General features: G+C 50.8%; 1 protein-coding gene across 2 annotated transcripts; it reads left to right on the top strand.

The window, feature by feature from the left end:
* Window positions 1-10: 10 nt before the first annotated feature.
* Window positions 11-15331, top strand: MAN2B1 (mannosidase alpha class 2B member 1). 2 transcript variants are annotated; one of them, XM_081233320.1, is made up of 24 exons: window positions 11-223; window positions 916-1018; window positions 1192-1365; window positions 1727-1920; window positions 2522-2654; window positions 2875-3020; window positions 3462-3578; window positions 6464-6549; window positions 6634-6754; window positions 6834-6912; window positions 7114-7223; window positions 7481-7588; window positions 7885-8001; window positions 9138-9311; window positions 10425-10522; window positions 10605-10722; window positions 12295-12413; window positions 12504-12605; window positions 12782-12869; window positions 13048-13128; window positions 13555-13782; window positions 14235-14390; window positions 14486-14588; window positions 15076-15331. In XM_081233320.1, exons 1-24 carry the CDS (start codon window positions 62-64, stop codon window positions 15183-15185), a joined length of 3027 nt encoding a protein of 1008 aa, XP_081089446.1. In that variant the 5' UTR covers window positions 11-61; the 3' UTR covers window positions 15186-15331. The 2 variants fall into 2 exon arrangements, with proteins under 2 accessions (XP_081089446.1, XP_081089445.1); XM_081233319.1 differs by having other exon boundaries at window positions 6834-6927.
* The last annotated feature ends 12652 nt before the right edge of the window (window positions 15332-27983 follow it).

Genomic DNA, 27983 nt, shown 5'->3' with positions numbered 1-27983 from the left:
CGGCGGCGGCGGCGGCGGCGGCGGCGGCGGCGGCGGCGGCGGCGGCGGCGGCGTAAGAGCCATGGACGCTGACGCGCAGTCTTCGGGGGTCCGCGCTGGCGGCGGCCGGGGCGCGGGGGGGTCCCGGACGAGCTCCTGGGCGCTGTGGCCACCGCTCCCGCCTCTCTCCTTTCTCTTTTTGTTGTTGCTGGCGGCTCCCAGCGCTTGGGCCGCGGGATACCAGGTGAGCGCGGCCAGCGAGCGGAAATGTACAAGAGCCAGAGTGAAGCCTCCAGTAGGGTCCGGAGGTGTGGGTGGGTCTGTTTTGTGGGCGCCTAGTGAATGGTTGCTAATATGACAGTGTGGTCTGCGTGCATGCTTTGTGTCATTGAGAAGTCTGGCTGTGCGTGTCTGAGAATGGGGCTGTCTGGGTCTGCTTCCCTTGCTTTTGGACTTTGCATGCATTTACCTGTGTGGCTGGACGTGAGCGGCTGTATGTGTGGCGAGGACTGGTGGAGAGCTGGGAGTCAGCTGCCTGAAGTTCTAGCTTGGCTCCTCCACTTCCTGGCTGCGTGATCTTGGCCAAGTCACTTCACCTCTCTGATCCTCAGTGTTCTCATCTGAAAACTGGAGCTAATACCTCCCCCACCCCGCAGGCTGACTGCTTGGTATTTGCAAATGCTTAATAAACATTAGCTACTACTATTATTTCCCCAGGGTGTGAATGAGAGGTTCTCTGAGAAGTTGTGTCAGGTGGGAGTTGCATCTGTGACACAACTATGTGTGTCCTCCCTGGGAGGGCCTGGCCCCACCTGAGTCACTTGCCTCTAAATCAAGGCTCACCTTATGTCCTCTCCAACGCCCCACTGCAGCCTGCCTCTTAACCTTGGGGTTACTGACAGGGTATGTGTGTTTGTGTTTGGGGTCCCTGTGCAGACATGCCCCAAGGTGGAGCCGGACATGCTGAATGTGCACCTGGTGGCCCACACACATGATGACGTGGGCTGGCTCAAGACAGTGGACCAGTACTTCTACGGCAGTGAGTAGAGGGTGGGGACTGACCCCTAGGACTCCCATGGCCCCTCGGAGCCCCTCGAATTCTTTTTCAGCCCTGGACATTAGGGTGGGGGCAATGCCCAGCTTGGGCTCCTGTGTCTAGGAATATGCCCCTTGGCTTGCTGGTCCCTGACTGCCTGACCCCTATTCCCACAGTCCAGAATGATGTCCAGCACGCGGGCGTGCAGTACATCCTAGACTCGGTCATCTCTTCCCTGCTGGCGGAGCCCACCCGCCGCTTCATCTATGTGGAAATTGCTTTTTTCTCCCGTTGGTGGCGACAGCAGACAAATGCAACACAGGAAATCGTGCGGGACCTGGTGCGCCAGGGTGAGCCTGCCCTAAGGAAGTGAAAAGAGGAAACCAGCCCAGCTTCTGTTTCTACTACTCTGGCTTCTGAGATTTTTATCATACCAAGTGCTGCCTGTATGTGGCTGCACCTGCCTGGAATTTCTCTGTATTTGGAGAACTCCTGTGCGTCCTGTAAGGCCCCACCTCCAGTGAGTCCTCTGGAAAGCCTGCCATGCCAGGAGGCCTTCTGTTCAGTATCTCTCTACACTGGCCTGGGGGTGACCCCTCTTCGCCTCTCAGGCCTGGGCATGCAGGCAGGTCTTCTCGTCCCTGGCATCACCAACCCCGGCCCCACTCCTGTCCCTGACAGCTGACTTGGACTTTGCCCCTCCCGGCACAGGACGCCTAGAGTTTGCCAATGGTGGCTGGGTGATGAACGATGAGGCGGCCACCCACTACGGAGCCATCATCGACCAGATGACACTCGGGCTGCGCTTCCTGGAGGACACGTTTGGCAGCGACGGGCGCCCCCGTGTGGCCTGGCACATCGACCCCTTCGGCCACTCTAGGGAGCAGGCCTCGCTGTTCGCGCAGGTCTTTTCCTGGCCTCTTGGGCCAGCCCCTTCATTCCCTCTGACTCCTCCCCCGGTCACTCAAGCCCCTCCCTTCCCTGAAAGTTCACTCGGACCAGGCCCTGCCCCTGGCCCTCTGGCCCCTTGAGACCCTGCCTCTTGGGTGACCTGTGAATCCCATTTCTTTTCTGCTCTGGCCTTGACCCTGCTCTGCCCCAGCCTAGGCTCACCCCCCCACCCCTCGCACCCTCCTGTCCAGCTGGCTCCTCCCCCACTCCCCGACCCCACCCCGTCTGCTCTGATCCTGGCTCCTCCCCCAGTGGGGTGGCAGGCGATTGCAGCCGGTTTCATTACCTGTGCCATGACCCCGCCTCCTTCTCGTGCTTAGGCTGCGGAAGGTGGAGGTGGGTTCTAGCGTTGGACCAGCTCCCTCCCGGCGCTCCCGCAGGACTTCCGACCCTCCCCAAGTTCAAAATGAACTGGAGGGCCTCCCTGGTTTTAGACCTGGTTTTTCTATCCGCGCTCTGAAGGGGTGGCGGCTGGTGAGGAGAGGGCTATAGGCCCTTATTTATCCTGCCCTCTCCGGCCCTCCCATCCCGCTCCTCATCCTGCCCCACCTCCAGATGGGTTTTGATGGCTTCTTCTTCGGACGCCTGGATTATCAAGACAAGAGCGCGCGGAAGGAGAAGATGGAAATGGAGCAGGTGTGGCGGGCCAGCGCCAGCCTGAAGCCCCCCGCCGCGGACCTCTTCACCAGTAAGGGGGTGGGGTGGGGAGAGGGCCGCCCCCACGCTCAGAAGGGCCCTGGGCTTGGTTCTATAGCCAGCTGTCATTGTCTTGAAATTCTTAATAATTTAGGAACAAGGGCCCAGCATTTGCACTTTGCACTGGGCCCCGCAAATTCTGAAGTCCGTCCCCTGTGGGGCCTGGCAGGTCTAGGGGGTGGGGCCACCCCTGAGCCTGGTGCGGCCCACAGGTGTGCTCCCCAACATTTACAACCCACCGGATGGTCTGTGCTGGGACACGCTGTGTGCCGACAGGCCCTTTGTGGAGGACCCACTCAGCCCTGAGTACAACGCCAAGGACCTGGTCCATTACTTCCTGCAGTTGGCCACTGCCCAGGTAACCTGGCACCCAGAACCTGTGCCTCTGGTGTACATGCACGGGGCCCTTCCACCGGCCCAGGCAATCCCTAGCACCTCCTCACCATCCTCGGAGGAAGGTAGTATTCCGTTCACCATCACTATGCCCTCCTCCTGGATTTGTGTGTATTCCTGACTAGAAATGCAGACCCCTTCACCACTGCACACCTCCACCATGATCATGAGACAGCATGGTACAGTGCCTCAGTACCCATGTCTGGGTAGTGAGCCCAAGAGAATTACTCAACAGCTTGTGGCTATTTTTCTGTATGTCCCTCTGCTCCCACGTGACACACTTCCACCCCTGCTCCCCATGCCTCTGTGCACCCACATTCTTGACCACATATATATCGAGACACAGCTGTCCACAGGGGTGGCCCAGGACACCCTGGCCTGAGGACACCCCTCATCCCACCTACAGGGCCAGCACTACCGCACCAACCACACTGTGATGACCATGGGCTCAGACTTCCAATATGAGAATGCCAACATGTGGTTCAAGAACCTTGACAAGCTCATCCAGCTGGTCAATGCCCAGGTGAGTGTGCCTACCCCGTGGGCACCTGTGCTTGTATCCCTGGGCCTTGGGTCACGTACATTATCTATGGGTGCTATCTTAGTTTTATATGGCTGCTTTAACAAATTACCACAAACTCAGTGGCTTAAAACAACAGAAATCATGTTATCTTACAGTTCTGTAGGTCACAAGTCTGACATGGGTCTCACTGGGCTAAAATCAAGATGTCAGCAGAGCTGCGTTCCTTCTGAAAGCTCTAGGGAAAAGTCTCCTTGCCTTGTCCAGCTTCTAGAGGCTGCCCACATTCCTTGGCTCATGGCCCCCTCCTCCATCTTCAAAGCCAGCAACATAGCAGCTCTCTGACCCTGCCTCTGGTGCTACATCTCTTTTTCTCACTCTCACTTCTTTCTCCTCCCTCTTCAACTTTTAGAGACCCTTGTGATTACATTGGGCCCACTAGATAATCCAGGATAATCTCTCTAGTTTAAGGTCAGCTGATTAACAGCCTTAATTCTGCAGTCTTAATTTCCTTTTGCCATGTAACCTAACACAGTCACAGGTTCTGGGGATTAGGACATGGACATCTTTTGGTGGCCATTATTCTGTCTACCGTGGATGTATTGATGTGGCCTCTGTAAATGGTCTGTGGCTGTGTGGGCAGGTATTCACTCTCCCATCAGCACAGAACCTCGTCTCCCCTCCCCCATCATTTCATCCCCAGAGTTGTCTACTGGCACAGTCTTTTTTATTTTTATTTTTTTAAAAAATTTATTTATTTCTTTATTTTTGGCTATGTTGGATCTTTGTTGCTGTGCGCGGGCTTTCTCTAGTTGCGGCGAGAGGGGGCTACTCCTTGTTGTGGTGCGCGGGCTTCTCACTGTCGTGGCTTCTCTTGTTGCGGAGCACGGGCTCTAGGTGCGCAGGCTTCAGTAGTTGTGGCACATGGGCTCAGTAATTGTGGCTTGCAGGCTCTAGAGCTCAGGCTCAGTAGTTGTGGCGCACGGGCTTAGCTACTCCGTGGCATGTGGGATCTTCCCGGACCAGGGATCGAACCTGTGTCCCCTGCATTGGCAAGCAGATTCTTAACCACTGTGCCACCAGGGAAGCCCTGGCACAGTCTTTAATGTCCTCACCTTCCACGCGCTCCCTGCACCACTGTTTCACCAAAAACAGCTCTCAATAACGTCACCAAGGGCCTTCCAGAAGACATTTCCCACTCCTCCCCAAGCCCCTGGTCCCTGAGGAGGCTTCAACACCTTGACTACTTCCTCCTGCAAATACCCTGTTCCTGGGCTGCCAGAAGATCACACTCTTTTGGTTTTTCTCCTGCCTGCTCCTTCACACACTCCATCTTACTGGAAATGGAGTTCCTTGGTTCAAATCCGGGTTTTGCCACTTACTGGCTCTGTGACCTTGAGGAATGTTCTTAAGCAGTCAGTGCCTCCATTTTCTTATCTAGGAAATGGGCATAATGGTGGTTCCCAGCTGACAGGGCTATTGATGAAAGTTTAATGAGTTCATTTGCATAGACCGGTAGACCAGTGCCAGGTAAATAATAAGTATTATGGTTGTTTATTATTATTATTTGGGGCTGAAAATCTTCTGCTGCTTAAGACACCAGCTGCAACGTCTTCTTCTCCAGGAAGCCTTCACCAGGCCCCAGCCGAGCTCTTGCTTTTTCCTCTGTGCTCACAGGAGTCCCCACAAATACCTGTGATGATACATCTAGGCTGAATGTAACCAACTGACTGTCTGTTCAGTTTCTTTCCTCTGCACTTGGCTGTGAATACTGTGAGAGCAGGGCTAGTCTCTGGTTGTAAATTGTGTCCACAATCCTGAGCATGCTGCAGAATCAAGTGATTGTTTGCTCAGTGAACACAGTGTGTGTGTATGTAAATCTGTACATGAGTGTGTGTTCAGGGGTGTAGATGTGTGTTTGCACATAAAGGCATGTAGTCCTATGCATTTCTCTTCATTCACTCAAGTTTGTTTTGTTTATTTTTTAAATTAAAGTATAGTTGATTTACAATATTGTATTGTATTACAAATATTGTATTAGTTTCAGGTGTACAGCAAAGTGATTCAGTTATATATTTTTTCAGGTTATTTTCTATTATAGGTTATTATAAGATGTCGAATATAATTCCCTGTGTTATACAGTAAATCCTTGTTGCTTATCTACTTTATGTATAGTAGATTATATCTGTCAATCCTATACTCCTAATTTATCCCTCCCCCCCTCCCTTTCCCCTTAGGTAACCATAAGTTTGTTTTCTATGTCCGTGAGTCTGTTTCTGTTTTGTATATAGATTCATTTGTATTATTTTTTAGATTCCACATATAAATGATATCATATAGTATCTGTCTTTCTCTGACTTCACTAAGTATAATATTCTCTAGGTCATTCAAGTGTTTATTGAGCACCTACTGTGTACGAGGCACTGGGGACACAACTCGAGCAGAACAAACATCCTTTAACTCACGGAGGTCACCTTCTTGTTCCTCCACCTCCCTCAGTTGAAAGTGAGCCTCCATTCATTGTAACAGTTGTGTCATCTGGCAATAACCTTACAGTGCTGAGGAATTATTATTCCTGTCCTATAATGTCATATTTAGTTTTTCCATGAAAGTCTTAAATAATAAAATTTGAATTATTTAAAGTTTAGTAAAATCTCAGGTTTATTCTTGCATCCCTGAAATTCTTTCCAGGCTGGTAATATTTAGCTTTGGCCAACATTCATTTTCACACTTGGCCATTGGTTTGCACTCAAACTGTGTATTAAGAGAATCTGAACCGACTGGATGCATGAATGTGTGCACGTGTGTGTGTGAGTAGGTATGTGCACACTTGTGGGCTCCCCCCTCCCCGGGCTCCTGAGGGCTCACACACTGACACCTCCCCGCAGCAACAGGCCAACGGGAGCCGCGTCAATGTTCTCTACTCCACTCCAGCCTGTTATCTCTGGCAGCTGAACAAGGCCAACCTCACCTGGTATTTGGGGGGACTGGGGAGCCTGGGGATGGGTGGCATGCCCTGTGGGTCATGACCCTGCCCTCAATGCCGCTGCCGTTGCAGGTCGCTGAAAGAGGATGACTTCTTCCCCTACGCCGACGGCCCCCACATGTTCTGGACCGGTTACTTTTCCAGCCGGCCTGCCCTCAAACGCTATGAGCGCCTCAGCTACAACTTCCTGCAGGTAGGTGGGTGCCAGGCTCAAGGGGGTGGCTCAGGGGTCCTGACAGGCCTGGTGCCCCAACATACCCCCTGCTCTACAGGTGTGCAACCAGCTGGAGGCGCTGGCGGGTCCGGCAGCCAACGTGGGACCCTATGGTTCTGGAGACAGTGCACCCCTCAGTAGGTGTCCAGCGGGTGAGGGGACGGGGGCGAGGCTGAAGCTGGACTCCAGACCTCCACTGCCCCCTCGAGTCCATTCTTAAAGCCCCTAAGAACCCCTAAGCCCCTAAGAACCTGCCAGCACATGACTTTTCACGTCTCCTTGGGGTCGGGGGCCTAGAGCCCTGCGGAGACCTCACCTGGCTCACCACCTGCCTGCAGATGAGGCCATGGCCGTGCTCCAGCACCACGATGCGGTCAGCGGCACCTCCCGCCAGCACGTGGCCAATGACTACGCTCGCCAACTTTCAGAAGGCTGGGGGCCCTGCGAGGTGCGAGGGCGGAGCCTGGGAGAGGCGGAGACAGGAAGGGGCAGGCCCTGGAGCAGAAGGGGCGGGGCCATTACGGGGCGTGGTCGAAAACAGCGGAGTGGTGTCTGGAAGGGTTCGTGGGGCGGGGCTTGTGGAAGGAGGGGCGGGTCCTGGGATAGGAGGGGCGGAGAAGGCAGGGGCGAGGCTGGGGGCGGGGCGGCGAGGAGGAGACGCGCATGGGGGCCAGAGCATACCTTTCACTTTACGCGCGTCCCCAGGTTCTCCTGAGCAATGCGCTGGCGAGTCTCAGTGGCTCCAAGGAGGACTTCATGTTCTGTCGCAAGCTCAACATCAGCATTTGTCCGCTCACCCAGACCTCGGAGAGCGTGAGCCGGCCTGGACGGGGAGGGGCGGGGCCGGGGGACCGATTCCGTGGGTGGTGGGTGGGACGAGAGCCAGCGAAACCGCCTGGCGGCGCCGTTGGGCTGATGGGCTCTGGAGGCCTCAGCGGGTTGCTGATCACTCTGGGGCGAGGTCACTGGGGGCTCAGTGAAGCTGCGACAGGATGGAGACCAGTGCACCACTTGGGGGTTTGAATCACCCAGGGAAGTTGCTGCACATGGTGGGTGGGTTTGCAGAAGGCGTATTGTGACCCATGCCTGCTCTGACCCTCCCACCCCAGTTCCAGGTGACCATTTATAACCCCTTGGGGCGGAAAGTGGATTGGATGGTGCGGCTGCCTGTCAGCAAACACGTTTTCCTCGTGAGGGACCCCAGTGGCACAGTTGTGCCCAGCGATGTAAGACCACTCGACAAATATTTTTCCCTGAATACCACAACCCATGAATACCTAACCCCTTGGAAACCTCCCGCCATGGGCATTTCTCCCTTCGCCCCATGGACACTTCCCCCAGATTTATTTCCCTCCATGGATCTCTCCTTCCATGGACACCTCCCTCTCTTGGATACCTCCCCCTCCATGAATACCTTCTGCCCATTACTGTCTCTTCCTCTGAATATCTTCCCCCTCAACCCCTTAATATCACACCCCCTTGGGAACATTACCCCCTCTCATGTGTATCTTCCCCCCCCTTTTTTTAAATGTATTTTATTTATTTATTTTTGGCTGCGTTGGGTCTTTTTTGCTGCACATGGGCTTTCTCCAGTTGCGGCGAGCGGGGGCTATTCTTTGTTGTGGTGCGGGGGCTTCTCATTGCGGTGGTTTCTCTTGTTGCAGAGCACAGGCTCTAGGCGCATGGGCTTCAGTAGTTGCGGCATGCGGGCTCAGTAGTTGTGGTGCACGGGTTTAGTTGCTCCGCGGCATGTGGGATCTTCCCGGACCAGGGCTTGAACCCGTGTCCCCTGCACTGGCAGGCGGATTCTTAACCACTGCGCCACCAGGGAAGACCTCTTACCCTTTTAAATATCTCCCCGTGAAAAAATTTCCTGTTTATGAACATTCCCCTCATCCTGGAAGGCCTCTTCCCACTAACCTCTTCCTCCGCCAAGAATCTTTCTCTCCCTCCCCTGTGTTGAAGATCTCTTCCTGAATTTACTCCCTTCTCCCACCTCCCACAGTAGCTCCACCCTCCTAGTGGATTTTTCCCACCTTATGAATCTTTGCAATCTTTTTTTTTTGGCCATGCAGCTTGCAGGATCTTCGTTCCCCAATCAGAGATCGAACCCATGTGCTCCCTGCAGTGGAAGCGCTGAGTCCTAACCACTAGACTGCCAGGGAATTCCCTCTTTGCAATCTTTAACTCAGCATTTCTTACACTCGCATCGCCTCTGGGCAACTCCTAAATTTCTTCTCCCTATCCTGGAGCTCTTTCCCCTCCTCAAGTTTGACCTTCCACCCCCACCCCGTATGTGTGGTGTGGCCTTATATGTGTACTCACAGCTTCCTGACTTGGTTTCCTTCCTCCCTTACCCAAGGTGGTGATGATTCCCAGCTCAGACAGTCAGGAGCTGCTTTTCTCAGCCTCAGTGCCTGCTTTGGGCTTCAGCATCTACTCAGTAACCCAGGTGCCTGGTCAAAGCCCCCAGGCCCACATCCACCATCCCAGATCCCAGAAGCCCTGGTCTCGTGTCTTGGTCATCCAGAATGAGGTGAGACCTTATTCATATCCCCTTTCATTCCTGGGTGACAGATTTGAGATGTGGCAGTAAGCCACATGGACCCTCGGTCAGTGGGTCTTAGGTTCATGGTCTAGCATCATCAGCGCCCCATTGTGTGTCCTCAAGTGAGTGAGCGTCTTCCTTTGAGCCTCAGTGTCCTCTCCTGGGGCTGTTATGAGGACCCAATGTAATCATGGGTGACACTTGACAGAAATGTCAGAGCTGATGGAGGTAGGGTTTTGCAAATTAAGTGAGGCATGTCAGAGACTTGGGGGAGGGAGCCGTGTGGCCATTTGGGGGAAGAGGGATCCAGTCAGGTAGGGAGCAGCAGACACAAAAGCCCTCAAGTAGGCGGGTGTTGGGTGTTCAAAGAACACTCAGTGTGGCTGAAACAGGGTGTTGGGGTGGAGGTGATAGGTCAGATCATGTGAGCCTTAAGGGAAGGCTGAGGGGAGGACTCTGGCTTTTACTGTGAAGGAACCACGGGAGAAACAGGGTTGCATTAAGACTCTTGTGGGTCCTAGCACTTTGGCCTTTGTGGGTCCCTCCTTCCATAAAAATATGTTAAAAACTATATTTCATGATAGTATGGATATTAACATGAATATTAACCATGCAGACTTCAATATAATATATTCATTATTATTTCATTCAGGTTTTCTTCTGAACCTAAAATAAATTGAGATTTATACCTTTCCATGGGCCCTAAAAATCTTGTGGGTCCTGGCACTGTGGTTCCTCTGTCAGTTGCATAAGCAGCCTGGGTCCCGAGCTGATGGGCTGTGATCTCACTTCTGGTGTTACAGGCACCTTTTGGCGGTTATGGGGGGAAAAGACTGGGTAGCGAGCATGGAAGGTGGGAGATCAGGAAGGGGTTGGCTGCAGTCCAGCAATGCCATTGAGGTGGTGAGAAGTGGTCAGATTGAGGGTAAGGTAGAAAGTGGAGCTGTTCAGATTTGCTAAAAGAGTCAGAGGTGAGGAGTGAGAGAGAGAGAGGAGGGAAGGGTGGGTGACTCCAGGGTTTTCTCCTGAGCCCCAGGAAGGATGAAGCTGCCGTTGGCTGAAGCGGTGGTCATTAATGTCTGTCCACCCTTTTCTCCCCAGTACATCCGGGCTAGGTTTGACCCAGACTCAGGGCTCTTGATGGAGTTGGAGAACCTGGACCAGAACCTCCGGCTGCCTGTTCGCCAAGCCTTCTACTGGTGAGCGAGGACCACCAGGTCAGGGAACAGGTGTGAGCAGAGCTGGGGTCCCTTGCCTGACTCTCACCTGCCCTGGCCCCAGGTACAATGCCAGTACAGGCAACAGTCTAAGCTCCCAGGTCTCAGGTGCCTACATCTTCAGACCCAACCGACAGGAACCACTGCTTGTGAGCCACTGGGCTCAAACCCACCTTGTGAAGGTAAGGGGTTAAGACTGATGAGTGGGCACTTGGGGATGGGGCATGTGGGGGTGTGTGTGTGGAGGGTGGTGTGCCATGTGTACAGTGGGGGGAGGATTTACATCTCCAACAAATAAGAAGGCTAACACCCGAGGGGAATACTTGAGGATCCTCCCACAGGGTTGATATTCATGGCTGGTTGTGTGACAGTCACGCCATGGAAGCACGTAGAAAGGCATTCACATCTGTTGTGAATGTCAAGATTATACTTAGATTTTGAAATTGGGGGTGGGGTGTTCCCATTTGGCCAACAGATAGGGAGAGCCAGGTGTAACTGCTTGCAGATTTCACCAAGGATCTGTGGTAGGAGGGGATTTTATCTGGGGTGGACATTTAAAGATTCACACTTGGATAGGGCTTCAGTGATTCTAACTTAGGGTGGATATTTGAGGGTGTATCTGGCTGGGAATAGGGGCTCAGGCTTGTGGGGTTTCCTGGGGCCTCTCGTTGATGTTTCCTCTTAGGGTGGGAATGGGGCAGGTAACGGAAAGCCTCACATTTGACATGATTCTCCTTGAGGTGAACACCTGCATACCTGGGTCACTGTATTAGGATATAGTTTTGCTTCCTGTAACAGAGTTACCCAAATTAACCATGCCTAAAACAAGATGGAAGTTTCTTTCCATCTAACGGAAAGTCCAGGCAGGTGGGATGGTTCAGTAGTCATCTAGTCTTCTATCTTTTTTAATTTTTTAATTTTTAAAAATTTTTGGCTGCGTTGGGTCTTCATTGCTGCGTGTGGGCTTTTTCTCTAGTTGTGGAGCGGGGGCTACTCTTCATTACGGCGTGCAGGCTTCTCACTGCGGCGGCTTCTCTTGTTGTGGAGCATGGACTCTAGGTGCGCAGGCTTCAGCAGTTGTGGCACTCGGGCTCAGTAGTTGTGGCTTGTGGGCTCTAGAACACAGGCTCAGTAGTTGTGGCACACGGGCTTAGTTGCTCTGTGGCATGTGGGATCTTCCTGGACCAGGGCTCGAACCCATGTCCCCTGAATTGGCAGGCAGATTCTTAACCACTGCGCCACCAGGGAAGCCCTAGTCTTCTATCTTATTGCTCTACCCTCCTTAGCATTCAGCTTCCACCTCATGGCCCAAGATGGCTGCTCAAGCTCCAGCCATCACATTTGCATTTGAGCCAGTGGAAGAGGGAAAGGGGCAAGGAACATTGTTCACACCACTTTGACTGGGCCAAACATGGTCACACAGCTACTCAGAACCTCAGGGAAGGTGAAACAGTACAGTCTATTCCCAGTAGCCATGTGCTAAGCTAGAATCCTGTTCTAAGGAGGGGAGATAGGGTAATGGTGGGCAGCAAGCATGTATGCCAAACTCAAAAAATTACATGGCTATGACTGATGTACAAAGTGTGGGCATCACACCTAGGCAGGTGGGGGAGGTGGGTGGGGCTCCCACGCTATTAGTGGGGTCGACCCTGATGTAGGCCTTTATGAGCTTCACAGCAGGGGCGGACATTTGCAGGGCTTACCTCTGCTCAGCTGCATGCTTACACCTGCCCTTCACCCCCATGTGCCTGCAGACAGCCTTGGTGCAGGAAGTGCACCAGAACTTCTCAGCCTGGTGTTCCCAGGTGGTTCGTCTGTACCCAGGACAGCGGCACCTGGAGCTGGAGTGGACGGTGGGGCCAATACCTGTGGGGTGAGTGGTGGAGGCTGGGAGTGGGGGCTGAGTGAAGGGCAGAGTGGAGTTAAAGTGAGGCTCACCACCTTGCCATCCCATTGGGTATAGTGATGGCTGGGGGAAGGAGGTCATCAGTCGCTTTGACACTGTGCTGGAGACAGACGGACTCTTCTACACTGACAGCAATGGCCGGGAGATCCTGGAGAGGAGGTGGGGTGACTGGGGGCACTGAGGGGTGGTCTGTGGTCTTTCGGGGCCCAGGGCCAGTGGGGGCACCTGCTGATCCTAATGAGTGTGGGAGGGAGAGGGTGAAGGGGGAGTGAGGAGTGGGTGAGCGGGGAAGGGGAGCCAGACCCCAGGCCTGATCAAATCCCACCCCACCCCAGGCGGGATTATCGACTCACCTGGAAGCTGAACCAGACTGAGCCAGTGGCGGGAAACTACTATCCAGTTAACAGTCGCATTTACATCACGGTACCCATCCCCCATCCTGCTCCCCACATCTTCCTGACACCCCTTTACAGAGCAGGGGTTACCTCTCATTCTTAACATCTCCCAACTGTCCTCAGCAGTCTCCACCATCCTTGTGGGGCCTGCCTGGGGGCCAGGGCTGGCCGGCAGTGCAGCCCCTCACTCACCCCTTGCCCCCCAGGATGGGAACGTGCAGCTGACTGTGTTGACTGACCGCTCCCAGGGGGGCAGTAGCCTGAGTGACGGCTCCTTAGAGCTCATGGTGAGTGGTCCGAGCCCCATCTAAGTCAGGGTCCTCCCACCAGTTCCCTCCCTGGCCCCCTGCAGGACCTTGAAGCCAGTTTCTGTTGCTAGGTGCACCCCTCCGTTTGTGGTCACCGCTAAGCGGAGCCCTCCATTCCTATGTGAGACATTTACTCCGTGCTTTTATCCAATCCTTACCCAAGCCTCCCCTCCAGGCCCTGATTTGCCCTATCCACGCCCCCATTAGATCCTTACCTCCCTCTGTCCTAGTCCCTTGTTAGGTCGGATCCCCAGTTCTACTGGGGACCCCCTACCAGACCTTCGACCTCATCCGTTCCACCCCAATCTTCAGTTTTTCTTGAAATTCCCACTTGCTTTTACCCAATTTCTGGCCCAGAAATTGGCTAGAAGGACCCTCACCCTCTCCTGGCCACTCTCCCCGCAGGTGCACAGAAGGCTGCTGAGAGACGATGCACGCGGAGTAGGGGAGCCGTTGCTGGAGGAGGGGTCGGGGCTTTGGGTGCGAGGGCGCCACCTCGTGCTGCTGGACAAGGCCCGGACCGCGGCCGCCGGGCACCGGTTGCAGGCGGAGAAGGAGGTCCTGGCCCCGCAGGTGGTGCTGGCCCGAGGTGGCGGCAACCCCTACCGCCTCGAGGTCGCCCCTCGCACGCAGGTGAGGGGCGGTGGGGCCGGCAGAAAGAGGACCCGAAGGAAGCCTGCGGGGGTGGGGCGGGGTTGAGGGCGGATTTACCTAGGCTTAACTGGGACCCACCTCGCCTGCCCCTACCTGTCCTGGGGAGGACGTATGCTAGTCCAGTCCCCTTAGCTCAGCCCCGTCACCCCGGCAGCCTCGGCCCGGCCCTCTCGTCTACTCACCCCCTCCAGCCGGGTCTCTCCACTCTTCCTCCCCGCCCTAACTCAGTCTCAGACCAAATCCTTTCTGCCCCTAACCTGGCACCGCCCCGTTCCCTCATTGGCTCTGTCCTGAGTGAGCCCCGCCTCTCCCCGGTAAGCCCCGCCCCCTCACCGCGGCCAAGGCCCGCCCCTCCACGCCGGGTCTCCGCCTCCTGACCGCCGCTCAGTTCCGCCTCTCCTGGCTCAGCCCCGCGCCACTCTTTCCCGCAGTTTTCGGGGCTGCGCCGAGAGCTGCCGCCTTCCGTGCATCTACTAACATTGGCCCGCTGGGGACCGGAGACGCTGCTGCTGCGCTTAGAGCACCAGTTCGCCGTAGGGGAGGACTCGGGCCGCAACCTGAGCTCTCCGGTGACCTTGGACTTGACGGTGAGGAGGTCAGAGGTGGGAAGAAGACAGGAGAGAGGCGGGAGGGGAAACCCCAGCTTTGTCCCAACACAGCCCGGCCCCTCCACTGCCCGCAGGACCTGTTCTCCGCCTTCACCATCACCGACCTACGGGAGACCACGCTGGCGGCCAGCCAGCTCCGGGCCCAAGCCTCCAGGCTCCAGTGGACACCAAACACGGGTGGGGGCCTGCCCGGAGCTGGGGGCCGGGTGGGAGGTGTGGGAATGTTGACCAGGTCCAGGTATAGAGCTCGAGGGCCTGAGGCGATCGGTGTTCGGATCTAGGTTAGGGGTTTAAGGGACTGAGGTGGGTCCAGCAAACTAGTGGTAGTTCTTGAGGGTTTGAGAATGGAGTGCAGTCCAAGAACAACATTTGAGAATCTCCGTCGGTGTCTAGTTCTAGAGGCAGACGTTGGCTTGACGGTCCTTGGGGTGGGACTTGTAGGTGTGAGGATGGTGACCAGGCACTGGGGAGGGATTTGGGGATCTGGGGGTGGTATCTAGGCCCTGGGAAGCAGTTGAAGGGTCTGCGAGTGAGGCCCTGAGGACGGATTTAAGGTGGTATGTCTGTGTTCAGAAGGGAGCACAGGGGTGGTGTGGGGTGGCATAGGGGTGTTAAGGCAAAGGAAGTCTACGTCCCTCACTCCTTCTCCCCTCCACCTTCCCAGGCCCCACCCCCTATCCTTCTCCTTCCCGGCTGCTCTCCACCACCATCACGCTACAGCCCATGGAAATCCGCACCTTCTTGGCCTCAGTCCAGTGGGAAGAGGACGGCTAGACCTGGTGGAGGCAAGATTCCCCCAGAGCCTGAGCCCACTCCTCCAGGGGCGGGGCAAACTCTCCCCCTTCTCTTGCTGCTGCTGCTACCACCAAGGAAAGCCATTAAAATGCCATTACCAAGAAAAGACTCAGGTCAAGGTGTAACTGAGTGTGCGTTTTTTATTTTTTTATTTTTTATTTTTTTCTTTTTTTTTTTTTTTTTTTTTTTTGTGGTATGCGGGCCTCTCACTGTTGTGGCCTCTCCCGTTGCGGAGCACAGGCTCCGGACGCGCAGGCCCAGCGGCCACGGCTCACGGGCCCAGCCGCTCCGCGGCATATGGGATCCTCCCAGACCGGGGCACGAACCCGTGTCCCCTGCATCGGCAGGCGGACTCTCAACCACTGCGCCACCAGGGAGGCCCCGTTTTTTATTTTTGTATTTTGAAGGCAGTGGAATTTATGACCCAGAAAGGTCAGCAAACCTTAGCTGACCCTTGACCCGAGGCCTTGCAGGAAGACCACTTGCTGGTTTGAATCCTCTCACCAGAGTCTACACGGTTCACACCCCACCTCACCTACCACTCTGTCCTCCACTCCTGCTTCACTCCTCTGTCCACTAGGGCTGTGACACAGCTGTTTTTTGTTTTGTTTTGTTTTGTTTTTTGCCATGCCCTGTGACTTGTGAGATCTTAGTTCCCAGACCAGGGATTGAACCCGGGCCACGGTAGTGAAAGCGCCGAGTCCTAACCACTGGACTGCCAGGGAAGTCCCTGACACAGCTGTTTTGAGAAGCCACTAAGGGCAGGCTTGTGCTGGCTTGTCCTGGGCCCTGAAAGCCAGACATACCCCAGGACCTCCCAGACTCTACCTTGGGGCCCTGAAGGTGGGGAATCTGGGAGGTCTTGGGGTGGAGGAAGAGTTAGAGGCAGGTCCCAAAGTGGGGCCTTGGACAGGTGTGCTGGAGCTTCTGGCCTCCCAGGAGACAGGTAGAGAGCTTGGCATACCCTGGTTCTGGTGTGTTCTGGAGTCTGTTACAGAGAAAGGAGACCTTGGGATGAAACCTGAGGTTTAGAGTTGAAAGGAAGTGACTTGCCCTCCAGTCGATACAGTATTGTGTGGTTCCCTTGAAGGCGTCTGGAGGCTGGGAGGGCATGTCAAGCCCACCTGTAGGCCGTGTAGAGAACAGTGTTTGGATGCTCAGGCCCCTGATTCTCAGATGTGCCTCCAGAAAATATTTCTCCATCCCCCTTGGTGGGGGAACAGGCATGAGCCTGGGCTGACTTGGAACCCCCGGGCAGAACACAGATGGGGTCTAGGTGGCAGATGTGCCTCTTGAAAAAAGTTTTCTATGTCTCCCCCTAGAGAGACAGACCAGAGAGGCCCAAGGAGGGCACCCCAGTCTATTTGCCATCCTGCCTGGGGTCCAATCACCCATGCTGTGTGGCTTACAGGATCTTAGTTCTCCTGACCAGGGACTGAACCCGGGGCCACGGCAGTGAAAGTGCTAAGTCCTAACCACTGCACCACCAGGGAACTCCCATCCCCAGACTTCTAAAAATTTCATTCCAGAAGGGGAAGGCAGCAGAGCTGACTAGGATAGTCTGGGGCGTGTGCCCCAGGGCTGCCTGCTGTCCTGCATCGGGTCCTGTCATAGGAAGTGCCCACCAAAACTGCTTGTAAATATTCCTCTGGTGGAAGGGATCAGGCTGGGCCAGGCAGTGTGCCCCAGGAGTGGTATCTCGTGTCCGGACATCCATGTGCCTTCTGAAAATGTATCCAAATCCAGGGCATTATCCAAGGAGACCCATGGAGGTTGCCCTGGGTCCTCCCCTCAGTTGTGCATGGAGCCCAATCACCGATGCATCCTGTAAACCTCTCTAAGGTGTCCTTGGCAGTGGGCACAGGCACAGCCTAGCCAGAAAGACTCAGGGTGGGTGCCTGAGCCAGGCTGTGGTTCTGCACAGGTCCTGCTATCGGACCCATGGCACCTGGTGGTGCCTCCTGAAAACACACCCACATCCCCATTCAAAGAGGCAATGACCTGGGCTGGACCTACTGGCCCATTGTGTGTGCCACGGGCTCAGGTGCTATCACTCTTTGGTCATGGTCACTGAGAGCCCCTCCTGAAAAGTTTACGTGACCTTTTGTGGAGGGGAGGACTGGTCTGGGCCAGACATGGAGGCCCGAGGGCATGGCAACCCACTTACTATCCAGTGTGGGTGCCTGTTGGCAGAAACATGCCCCTAATACATTTCTAAGTCCTGATCCAGTGTGGACAGGCTCCGGGATAGTCAGGGAGTCTGTGTGGGGACCTTAGCATGCCAGTGGTCTTGTGTGGCATGACTAAAAACATTTCTAGTCCCCTCTGGTGGTATAGACAGGACTGGATGGACCAGTGTGTCCTGGTGAGTGTGACTGTGGCCTGGCTGTCATCCCGTTGTGCCCTGATCATTGCATTTTTCTGTCCTGAGCAGGGGCACAGGTCCAGGCTGGCAGAGAGGCTGTGTCAGGGCACACCGGCCCATAGTGGTCCTGCTTGGGTGCCAACTTTTAAGATCACCTTCTGAAAAGATCTCTACGTCCTCCTCACTAGGCTAGGGCCAACCCAGGCTGGGTGGGAATGCCCATGGCCTGTCTGGGGCCTGGATTGAGGATGTGCCTGGGCCAACCAGGGAGGGTGCCCCAGGTGCACCCAATGACCCACTTAAAGCCTGGTCACTGGAGACAATCCCTAAAAACATAAGTCCCCTTTAGAACACTGGACCAGCTGTGCCAGCCATGGAGGCTGAGGGGGGTGGCTAGAGGCTGCTATATGGTCCTGCTTAAGGGTCCCATCTTCAGAAGTTCCCCCTTTGTTGGTGGGAGCTAGTCGGAGCCAGGAAGTCAGCCAAGGGGGCAGGTACCCAGACATGACTGTGGTCATGTGTTGTCGTCGTGCCTCTCAAAAGAGTTTCCAAGTCCCCCTCTGGATGAGGGCCACTGGCCTGGGCTTAGAGGGCTCCCCGCTTCTACCTGCAGACACCTGTGTGGTCCAGTTGGTGGATGCGCTTCTCCCCCTCTTCATTTTTCTAAATCTCTCTTTGGAGGAGACAACTGGTCCTAGCCATCCAGGGAGGCCCCAGGGAAGATGTTCTGGGCCTAGCCATAGTCACAGGTGGGCCCTGTTCATCACATACGCTTCTGGAAAATGTTTCCAACTCCTCCTCTGCAGAGAGGCAGTGACCAGGAGGGTTAAGGACCACCTCCGAGGTTGTCTAGGGCTTGGGGGAAGTCCCACGTGGGGATGGGTCACCAGATGTGCTTCCCCCAAATATTTTTAAGCCCTCTTGGGAGGGGGAGGCTGAACTGAGATGGCCCTGGAGGCTCGTGGAGAAGGCTGAGCCACAGCCCCCAGCCCCGTCACAGTCCCCAGTCCCGCCACAGTCCCAAGTGGGGCCGGGTCATTGGGGGTGCCTCCTAAAAAATGGCTAAGTCCCCCTTTGGAGGCTGAGATCAGCCCCGGTTGTCCAGGGAGTTCCGTGGACGGTGTCCTGGGCCCACCAGGCCAACCCCGGATGCTGAGCCGAGGTACACTGTTTGAGACCCAGGAGAGGTGGTGTCTAGGGGTCCAGGTCCGTCCAGGTCGCGCTGGTTGTCGGGTGCCACCTGGTGGCCTTTTTTTTTTTAATATAGTCCCCAGAGCTCCACTGAAGTGGGATCCGACTGCCGAGCCCAAGGGCGAGTTCCATAAGGCCGGCAGTGCCGTCTTCTGGGATGCGACACTCTCTGCTTCTGAACACGGGCTCCTCTGAGGTTGTCTCTGCTGTATAAAGGAGAGGGGCATCTGGGAACTGCATGGGCAGGGTGACTGGCGCACGGAAGTCCCCTCCACCAGCGAGGACTGACTGGAGGCGTTGCAGGTGACCGGGGTAGGGCACCCCAGACTCGGCTGCATTCCCACCTCGTGCCCGCTTGTCTGGAGTGCCTCCTGAGAATTTTTCTAGGTCCCCCTCTTGGGGCCAGGATCGCGCGGTGCACTGTTACATGATGTGCGTCCAAAAAATTTTCCCTTCTGAAGAGGGGACAGGGAGGCCGAGAGAGGGCACCCAATGTCCAACTGCAGTTACACTGGGGGCCTGTTCTTGGACACTCTCCCCACCCCCGAACCTTTGCAAGCCTCCCTCCAGTGGCAGGGACCATCCCAGGCCAACCAGTGGGGTGCAGGGGGTAGGTACCATGGACAGGGTCCCCAGGAGATGCTTGGTCATCTGAAGTAGCTGCTGGAATCGGTTCCAGTTCTGCCTGGGGTGAGGGTGTGGCCCTGGCCCTGGCAGGTGAAGGACGTTCCAGTTAGATGCCCTGGGGGCTTCATTCCCATGTGGGCCTTCCAAAAAAAATTTTTTTTTTTTTATTGGGGTATAGTTGCTTTACAATGTTGTGTTAGTTTCTGCTGTACAACGAAGTGAGTCAGCTATATGTATACATATATCCCCTCTTTTTTGGACTTCCTTCCCATTTAGGTCACCACAGAGCATTAAGTGGAGTCCCCTGTGCTATACAGCAGGTTCTCATTAGTTATCTATTTTATGCATATTAGAGTATATATGTCAGTCCCAATCTCCAAAAAGTTTCTGTCTTCCTCAGATGGCTGAATCCTTGGGGGGCTGCAAGGGAGGCCTGAGGAGGTTGCTCTTGGGGTCAGCTGCCCTCAGCGGGACACAGTCACCACCTGTACCTCCTGAAAATGTTTCCTGAGGGGAGGAAGGCCCCAGGTCAGGTCCCTATACCAGGAGAACTACAGTCACATGTGGGTCCTGTTCGCTGAATCCACCACCTGAAACATTTTCTAAGTCTCTCTGTAGTAACCAGTCAGCCAGCCAGAGAGGCCCTCCAGCTGCTGTGGGAGGATGCCCGGGTCCTGTCCACAGCCCAGATCAGGCCTGGTACTTGGAGGTGTCCCCCAAAACATTTCTAAGTTCCCCCACCCAGGCTGTGACCAGCCCTGGCTGGACCTGGAGGCTGGAGAGAGCATCCCTGTCTTGGTCGTGGGCTCACATAGCCCCAGTTGTCATATTTGTCCCTTGAAAATGTTTCCAAGTTCCCCTCAAGAAGGAGTCACCAGTGTGGGCTGGTGAAGGACACCTGAAGAGCATGCCTGGGCCTGGCTGTAGTCACATATGGGGCCTTGACAAACACGCCTTACCAAATTTTTGTTTTATTAATTTTTATTGGAGTATAGTTGATTTAAAATGTTGTGTTAGTTTCAGGTGTGCAGGCTTCTCATTGCGGTGGCTTCTCTTGTTGCAGACCACGGGCTCTAGGTGCATGGGCTTCAGTAGTTGTGGCATGAAGGCTCAGTAGTTGTGGCTCACGGGCTTAGTTGTTCCACAGCATGTGGGATCTTCCCAGACCAGGGATGGAACCCATGTCCCCTGCATTGGCAGGCGGATTCTTAACCACTGTGCCACCAGTCCCTGGTTTGCTAATTTTTTTGAGGATTTTTGAATCAGTATTCATCAGAGATATTGGTCTGTAGTTTTCTCTTCTTGTGGTGTCTTTATCTGACTTTGGAATCTGGGCAATGCTAGCCTCAGTGAATAAGTTAGGAAGTATTCTCTCCTTTTAAATTTTTTTTTGAAGAATTTGAGAAGTATTGGTGTTAATTCTTCTTTAAATGTTTGCTAGAATTTACCAGTCAAACCATCTGGTCCTGGTCTTTTCTATGTTGGGAGATTTTTGATTAATGATTTGTTCTCCTTACTAGTTGTAAGTCTATTCAGTTTTTCTATTTCTTCATGATTCAGTTTTGGTGTATAGTGTACTTCTAGGAATTTGTCCATTTCATCTAAATTACCCAATTTACTTGTGTAAAATTATTCATGATATTCTCTTGTAATCCTTTTAATGGAAGATCAGTAGTAACATACCCTCTTCCATTTTTAAATTTTAGTAGTCTGCACCTTCTCTCAGTCTAGCTAAATGTCAGTTTTGTTGATCTTTTCAAAGAACCAAACTTGGTGTCATTGATTTTCTCCATCGTTTTTCTTTTCTCTGTTAAAAAAAAAAAAAAACAACTCTGTCTAGTAAGTCTGATGTCTTGACTTCTTCAGGGACAATTTCTGTCAATTTATTTTGTTTCCTTGAGTGGGCATGTTTTTCGGTTTCTTTGCAGGTCCTCTTTTTGTTGTTGTTGTTAAAAATTGGGGATTTGACTATTTTATTTTATTTTTTAAAAATTTATTTATTTATTTATTTTTGGCTGCGTTGGGTCTTTGTTGCTGCACGCGGGCTTTCTCTAGTTGTGGCGAGTGGGGGCTACTCTTCGTTGTGGTGCACGGGCTTCTCATTGTGGTGGCTTCTCGTTGCAGAGCACGGGCTCTAGGTGCTCAGGCTTCAGTAGTTGTGGCACGGGGGCTCAGTAGTTGTGGCTCGCAGACTTAGTTGCTCCACGGCATGTGGGATCTTCCTGGACCAGGGCTCAAACCTGTGTCCCCTGCATTGGCAGGCGGATTGTGAACCACTGAGTCACCAGGGAAGTGCCGATTTGACTGTTTTAATGTGATAACTCTGGAAATTAAATTCTTTCCCTTACCTAGGGTTTGTATTTTTTTTTTTAATTGTAGAAATCTACAGTACCCTGTTTTGAGACTTCTCCAAACTATTGTTGCAAACTCCATTGCTTGTCTGTGATTACTGAAGTCTGTGTTTCTTTAGCTTGTGTTTAATGTTTTGACATGTTTCTTTTTTAAAATTAAAAAATTTTTTTAAATTTATTTTAAATTTTTATTTTTAAAAATTGAAGTATAGTTGATTTACACTGTTGTGTTAGTTTCAAGTGTACAGAAAAGGGATTCAGATATACATATATATATGTATATATATATTCTTTTTCAGATTCTTTTCTATTATAGGTTATTACAAGATACTGAATATAGTTCCCTGTGCTATACAGTAGGTCCTTGTTGTTTATCTGTTTTGTATATAGTAGTGTGTATATGTCAATCTCAAACTCCTAATTTATCCCTTCTCCTGCTTTCCCCTTTGGTAATCATAAGTTTGTTTTCTATATCAGTGAGTCTATTTCTGTTTTGCAAATAAGTTCATTTGTACTTTTTTTTGTTTTTCTTAGATTCCACATGTAAGTGATAGCATATGGTATTTGTCTTTCTCTGTCTGACTTACCTCCCTTAGTATGATCATTTGACAGTGTTTCATGACTGTCAGGAGCACTCCTGGTCTTTGCAGTTTGGATCTGCTCTGGGCCACTTGTTCAACACTTAGCTGGACTTGCTCTGAACCTGGGGTGAGAACTTTGAGGTCTTAGCTTTTTTCAGAGTGTGCATCTTGTCTGGGTGTGCACATGGCCTTCTAAATCCCCCTGTACATGGCTGCTTTTTTTTTAAATTAATTTTTTATTGGCATATGGTTGATTTATTTTATTTATTTATTATTTTTTGCCACACCCTGCAGCAGGTGGGATCTTAGTTCCCCGACCAGGGATCAAACCCATGCCCCCTGCAGTAGAAGTGCGGAGTCTCAACCACTGGACTGCCAGGGAAGTCCCGGTGTATAGTTGATTTATAATGTGTCAGTTTCTGCTGTACAACAAAGTGAATCAGTTATACATATACATATATCCACTCTTACTTATTTATTTATTTATTTATTTATTTTTTAGATGTTGGGGGTAGGAGTTTATTAATTAATTTATTTTTGCTGTGTTGGGTCTTCGTTTCTGTGTGAGGGCTTTCTCTAGTCGTGGCAAGCGGGGACCACTCTTCATCGTGGTGCACGGGCCTCTCACTATCGCGGCCTCTCGTTGCGGAGCACAGACTCCAGACGCGCAGGCTCAGTAGTTGTGGCTCACGGGCCTAGTTGCTCCGCGGCATGTGGGATCCTCCCAGACCAGGGCTCGAGCCAGTGTCCCCCGCATTAGCAGGCAGATTCTCAACCACTATGCCACCAGGGAAGCCCAATATCTACTCTTTTTTAGATTCTTTTCCCTTATAGGTCATTACAGAGTATTGAGTAGAGTTCCCTGTGCTACACAGGAGGTTCTTATTATCTATTTTATATGTAGTAGTGTGTAGATGTCAGTCCCATTCTCCCAACTTATCCCTACCACCCCGCCCACAGCTGCTTTTATTTATTTTTTAATAAATTTATTTATTTATTTGTTTTTATTTTTTGGCTGTGTTGGGTCTTCGTTGCATTGAGCGGGCTTCTCATTGCAGTGGCTTCTCTTGTTGCAGAGCACGGGCTCTAGGTGCACAGGCTTCAGTAGTTGTGGCTCGCGGGCTCTAGAGCGCAGGCTCAGTAGTTGTGGCACAAGGGGCTTAGTTGCTCCGCGGCATGTGGGATCTTCCTGGACCAGGGCTTGAACCTGTGTTCCCCGCATTGGGAGGTGGATTCTTAACCACTGTGCCACCAGGGAAGCCCCACAGCTGCTTGTAAATGTCCTAATTTCCTGAAGAGTTTCACTCCATCTTCTCCTCAGGCCTCAGATGGTATATCGTATGTCTCTACCCACATTCTCTTGCCCCAGTCATCTGCAGGTCTGTGGTCACCTTGCAGCTTTTATAAGCCATTCAGGCTGCTTTTCCCACTGGGGTTCCTAGTTAGGTGAAACAGAGACAAGTGCCTGTGTCAGTCCTTCAGGGGTCCTTCAGACAGGTTAGAGCAGAGATGCATAATAATTTGCAGTTAAGGTCTGCTCTCTGCTCCTTTGGGTTCTAGGGAGGGAACTGGGAAACAGGCTGCCATTGCTTCCATACTACGGGCACCACCATGCCTGGGAGAGGGTCAGGAAAGGATGAATAAAAGAGGCATAAAATATTCCTACTATTTGAAGATGGCCTCTTCTTTCTTTTCTTTTTTATTTATTTTTTTAACACATATATACATTCTTTTTTTAATATATTCTTTTCCATTATGGTTTATCCCAGGAGATTGGATATAGTTCGCTGTGCTATACAGTAGGACCTTGTTGTTTATCCATTCTATATGTAATAGTTTGCATCTACTAACCCCAAACTCCCACTCCATCCTTCCCCCACCCCTCTCCCCCTTAGTAAACCACAAGTCTGTTCTCTATGTCTGTGAGTCTGTTTCTGTTTTGTAGATAGGTTCATTTGTGAAGATGGTTTTTTCTTGATTGGGCATTCACTTGGTTGCTGTAAACCTTTGATTGTTTTCCAGAGCTTTGCAAAGTTGGCTCAGACAGTTTCTGCTCCCCGTGCCAATATTTCTGTGGGGGGACAAGAACTTGGAGCTTTCTAGCCCACCTTTTTGCTGACATCATTCTGTGCATAATATTTTGTTACTTTCTTTGTCCTGTGTCTTATTCATGGAGACAGACAACACATTGATCTCAAGCAGGAGAAAGAAGACACTTAGACCTCCTCTTTCATGCCTCTACACCAAAACCCTAGGGTGCCTTGGTTACTTTTGAGTACAGTTAGTTTATAGACTACAGCAAGGATCAGCATCCCATGTGACCCACATGCCAAATCCAGTCCTCCACCAGTATTTGTATGTCAAATTTAATTGGAACACATATATTTGTTTACATGTGTGTTTACATTATATTTATAGTTGCCTATTAGGAGAACAAAGGCAAAATTGAGTAGTTGTAACAGAGACCATATAGACTGCTAAGATGAGAAAATTTACTGTCTGGCTCTTTTGCAGAAAAATTTTGCCAGCTTCTGACTTAGAACACCTGGCACAGAGGAGATGCTCCTAAATTAGAGCTGCATTAAGAGCATGATCTCTGAGGGACTTGCGTGGCAGTCCAGTGGTTAAGACTCTGTGCTTCCACTGTAGGGGGCACAGGTTTGATGCCTGGTCAGGGAACCAGGATTCCACAAGCTGCATGGCCAAAAAAAAAAAAAAAAAAAGCATGATCTCTGAGCCAAATGATCAAATGGTATGGGTTTGAATTCAATCTTTTGTCACTTACTAGCTTTTGTGACCTCTGGAAGTTTACTGAAATTTATTGCCTCACTTCTTTTTTATAAAGATATGAAAAAAATCTACTTTATAGAATTTGCTGAGGGTTTACTGAATTAATCTATGTGTACTGAGTTCACTTCCATAAAACATTGGAAATGGTATCTCATAGACAGTAATCACACTCTGCAAAGTGGTAGCTGAACAGATAGTCCCAGATAGGCCTTGGTGTGGCTAGCTGCTGGCCTGGCACTCACAACAAGGCTATGTTGCTCTACTGTTGAACATAAATTATTATTATTATTTTTTTGGCCGTGCCACACGGCTTGCAGGATCTTAGTTCCCTGACCAGGGATTGAACCTGCGCCGTTGGCAGTGAAAGCATGGAGTCCTAACCACTGGATTACCAGGGAATTCCTGAACATAAACTATTTTACAGACAATCAGCATCACACAGGTTTACTTGCTGACTGTGATGGAACAAGACTAATACAAGGCCACTATATGTCTGTACCTGGATTATATAAGAAAATTATCCAAACCACAAAAATGACCAAATCCCTCAGTAGTCTGCCACAGATGACTGATTGTTGCTTCTTGATCTCTTTTTAGCCCCATTCCATTCTTTCTGCTTTCTGGATAAGAATGATTCCAGAAATGATTCCAATCATAGAATTATATTTATTTCCTGATACTATTAATCCAAAGCTCTGATTCCTGAATTCCACCCCCCCAAACATCCAGTGCAAGCTCAAATCATACAATAAGTCACCCTATACTGAGATGCATCATGGTTCCTCATGGTGTGTGGTTTCCATCATTACAATGAATCAGTAACTCAACTCTGTTCCACTATAACTGTGTTCCTAGTGATCTTTGGCTGCAGGGTATCGATGAAAGTAAGATATAAGTTTTTACTAATATGAATGGATACTAAGTCATTTTAATGGGAAAAGATGTTAACTATATAGGAATTCAAGAATTTAACCGTAAAAAATTGCCTTGGATCCTAGAAGAAATCACATAATTCAAATCACAAAAAAGAAGTTTAAAAAATCAAAGAAGTAATCAGAAGAAAAATTGTAAAAATATCTCAAAGTAAATAAATACAAACATAGAACATCGAAGTTTATGGAGTACACACAAAGAAGTTTTAGGGTCAAATTTATAGCTTTAAATACATTAGAAAAGAAGATGTAAAATCACTAAGTTCCAACTTCAGGAAGCTAGAAAAGGAAAAGTATATCAAATCAAAGGAAAAAAGTAAATATTAAGAAAAAGCAGAAATCAATGAACTAGAAAGCCAGAAAACCAATAGAGAAAAATTAATAAAACTGAAAGTTGGTTCTCTGACAAATCAGGGAAATGGATAAAATCAAAGCAGGGCCAACCAAGAAAAACAGAATACACAAATTACCAAAAAAGGAAAAAAAAAAAGCCATCACTACACACATACCTGAGATTTTAAAAGCTATAAGGGAATCATATGAACTACATTATGCCAACATATTGAATAATTTATTTGAAATGGACAATTCCTAGCAATACACACACCTAGACTCAAGTAGAAATAGTGACAGAAAATCTGAATAGGCCTATATCAAGTAAAGAAATTGAATTTGTAGTTTAAAATCTTCCCACAAAGAAAAGCCATGGACCAGATAGCTTCACTCTTAGAATTCTAACATACATTCAAAGAAGAAATAATACCAAAACAACACCAATAAAAGAGGAGGAACTGCATCATAAATTATTTTATCAAAGCTAGACAAAGACATCACAAGGAAAAAGGCAGGAATCCTTTCACATTGTATACTTGTGTCAAATCACCATGATGTACAGTTGACCCTTGAACAACATGGTGGTTAGGGGCCCCAACCCCCAATGCAGTAAAAAATCAACGTACTGCTATCTCTGCCTCAAAAACAAAGGAATTGATAAATGACTCACCCAAGGACAGGAAGCTGAAACGGGATAGAATTGGACAGAATCAGGACTCAAAACCTAGTTCTTTTATTGTTTTTTTTGTTTGTTTTTTTGCGGTACGCGGGCCTCTCACTGTTGTGGCCTCTCCCGTTGCGGAGCACAGGCTCCGGACGCGCAGGCTCAGCGGCCACGGCTCACGGGCCCAGCCGCTCCGCGGCATGCGGGATATTCCCGGACCGGGGCACAAACCCGTGTCCCCTGCATCGGCAGGCGGACTCTCAACCACTGCGCCACCAGGGAAGCCCAAAACCTAGTTCTTTTGATTCCACACATTCTGATCTCTAATTGAACACAAACTTTTCCCCACGCTTAGTTAAAGATCTGTAAAATGAAAATACAGGTACTATATTTATTGAAAAAAAAACTGTAAGTGGACCCACGCAGTTCAAATGTTCAAGGGTCAACTGTACATTTTAAATATTTTACAATTTTATTTGTCAACTATACTTCAATAAAGCTGAAAACAACAACAACACTGGAACAGTATTGGGTTTGGGTAGACTGTGAGAAAACAAAAAAACAACCACCAGATGAATGACACTCACAAATATAAAAACTTTTTAACAAAATATTTGGAAATGAAATACAGCAATACACAAAAGATTTGTACACTATAATGAAGCATAGTATTAAAAAATGCAAGGGTGGACTTTACATCTGAAAATCAGTGTAAGGCACAATATTAAAAAGCTTAAGAAAAAGCATGGGATAATCTCTCCATATGCAGAAAAGAACATGTGAGAAAAAACCAACATGCATTCATGATAAAAATTCTCATCAAATTATATATAGAAGGAAACAACCTCAATCTGATGAAACATATGAAAAACCTACAGGTAACATTGTACTAGTGGTGTAAGACTGAATGCATTCCCCCTCAAACTGGAAATAGAGCACATGT

Source organism: Mesoplodon bidens (genome assembly GCF_964165515.1).
Source record: "Mesoplodon bidens genome assembly, chromosome: 4".
NCBI lineage: Eukaryota > Metazoa > Chordata > Mammalia > Artiodactyla > Ziphiidae > Mesoplodon > Mesoplodon bidens.
The sequence above is the reverse complement of the archived record's forward strand: the minus strand, read 5'-3'. Positions and strand labels throughout refer to the sequence as shown.

What these genes read in the sequence shown, in the direction of transcription:
- MAN2B1 (XM_081233319.1), top strand. Translation starts at nt 62, where the DNA reads ATGGACGCTGACGCGCAGTCTTCGGGGGTCCGCGCTGGCGGCGGCCGG. An exon ending in TCAGCTACAACTTCCTGCAG is followed by an intron (nt 6,755 to 6,833) that starts GTAGGTGGGTGC and finishes CCTGCTCTACAG; the next exon opens with GTGTGCAACCAGCTGGAGGC. An exon ending in AAGGCTGGGGGCCCTGCGAG is followed by an intron (nt 7,224 to 7,480) that starts GTGCGAGGGCGG and finishes GCGCGTCCCCAG; the next exon opens with GTTCTCCTGAGCAATGCGCT.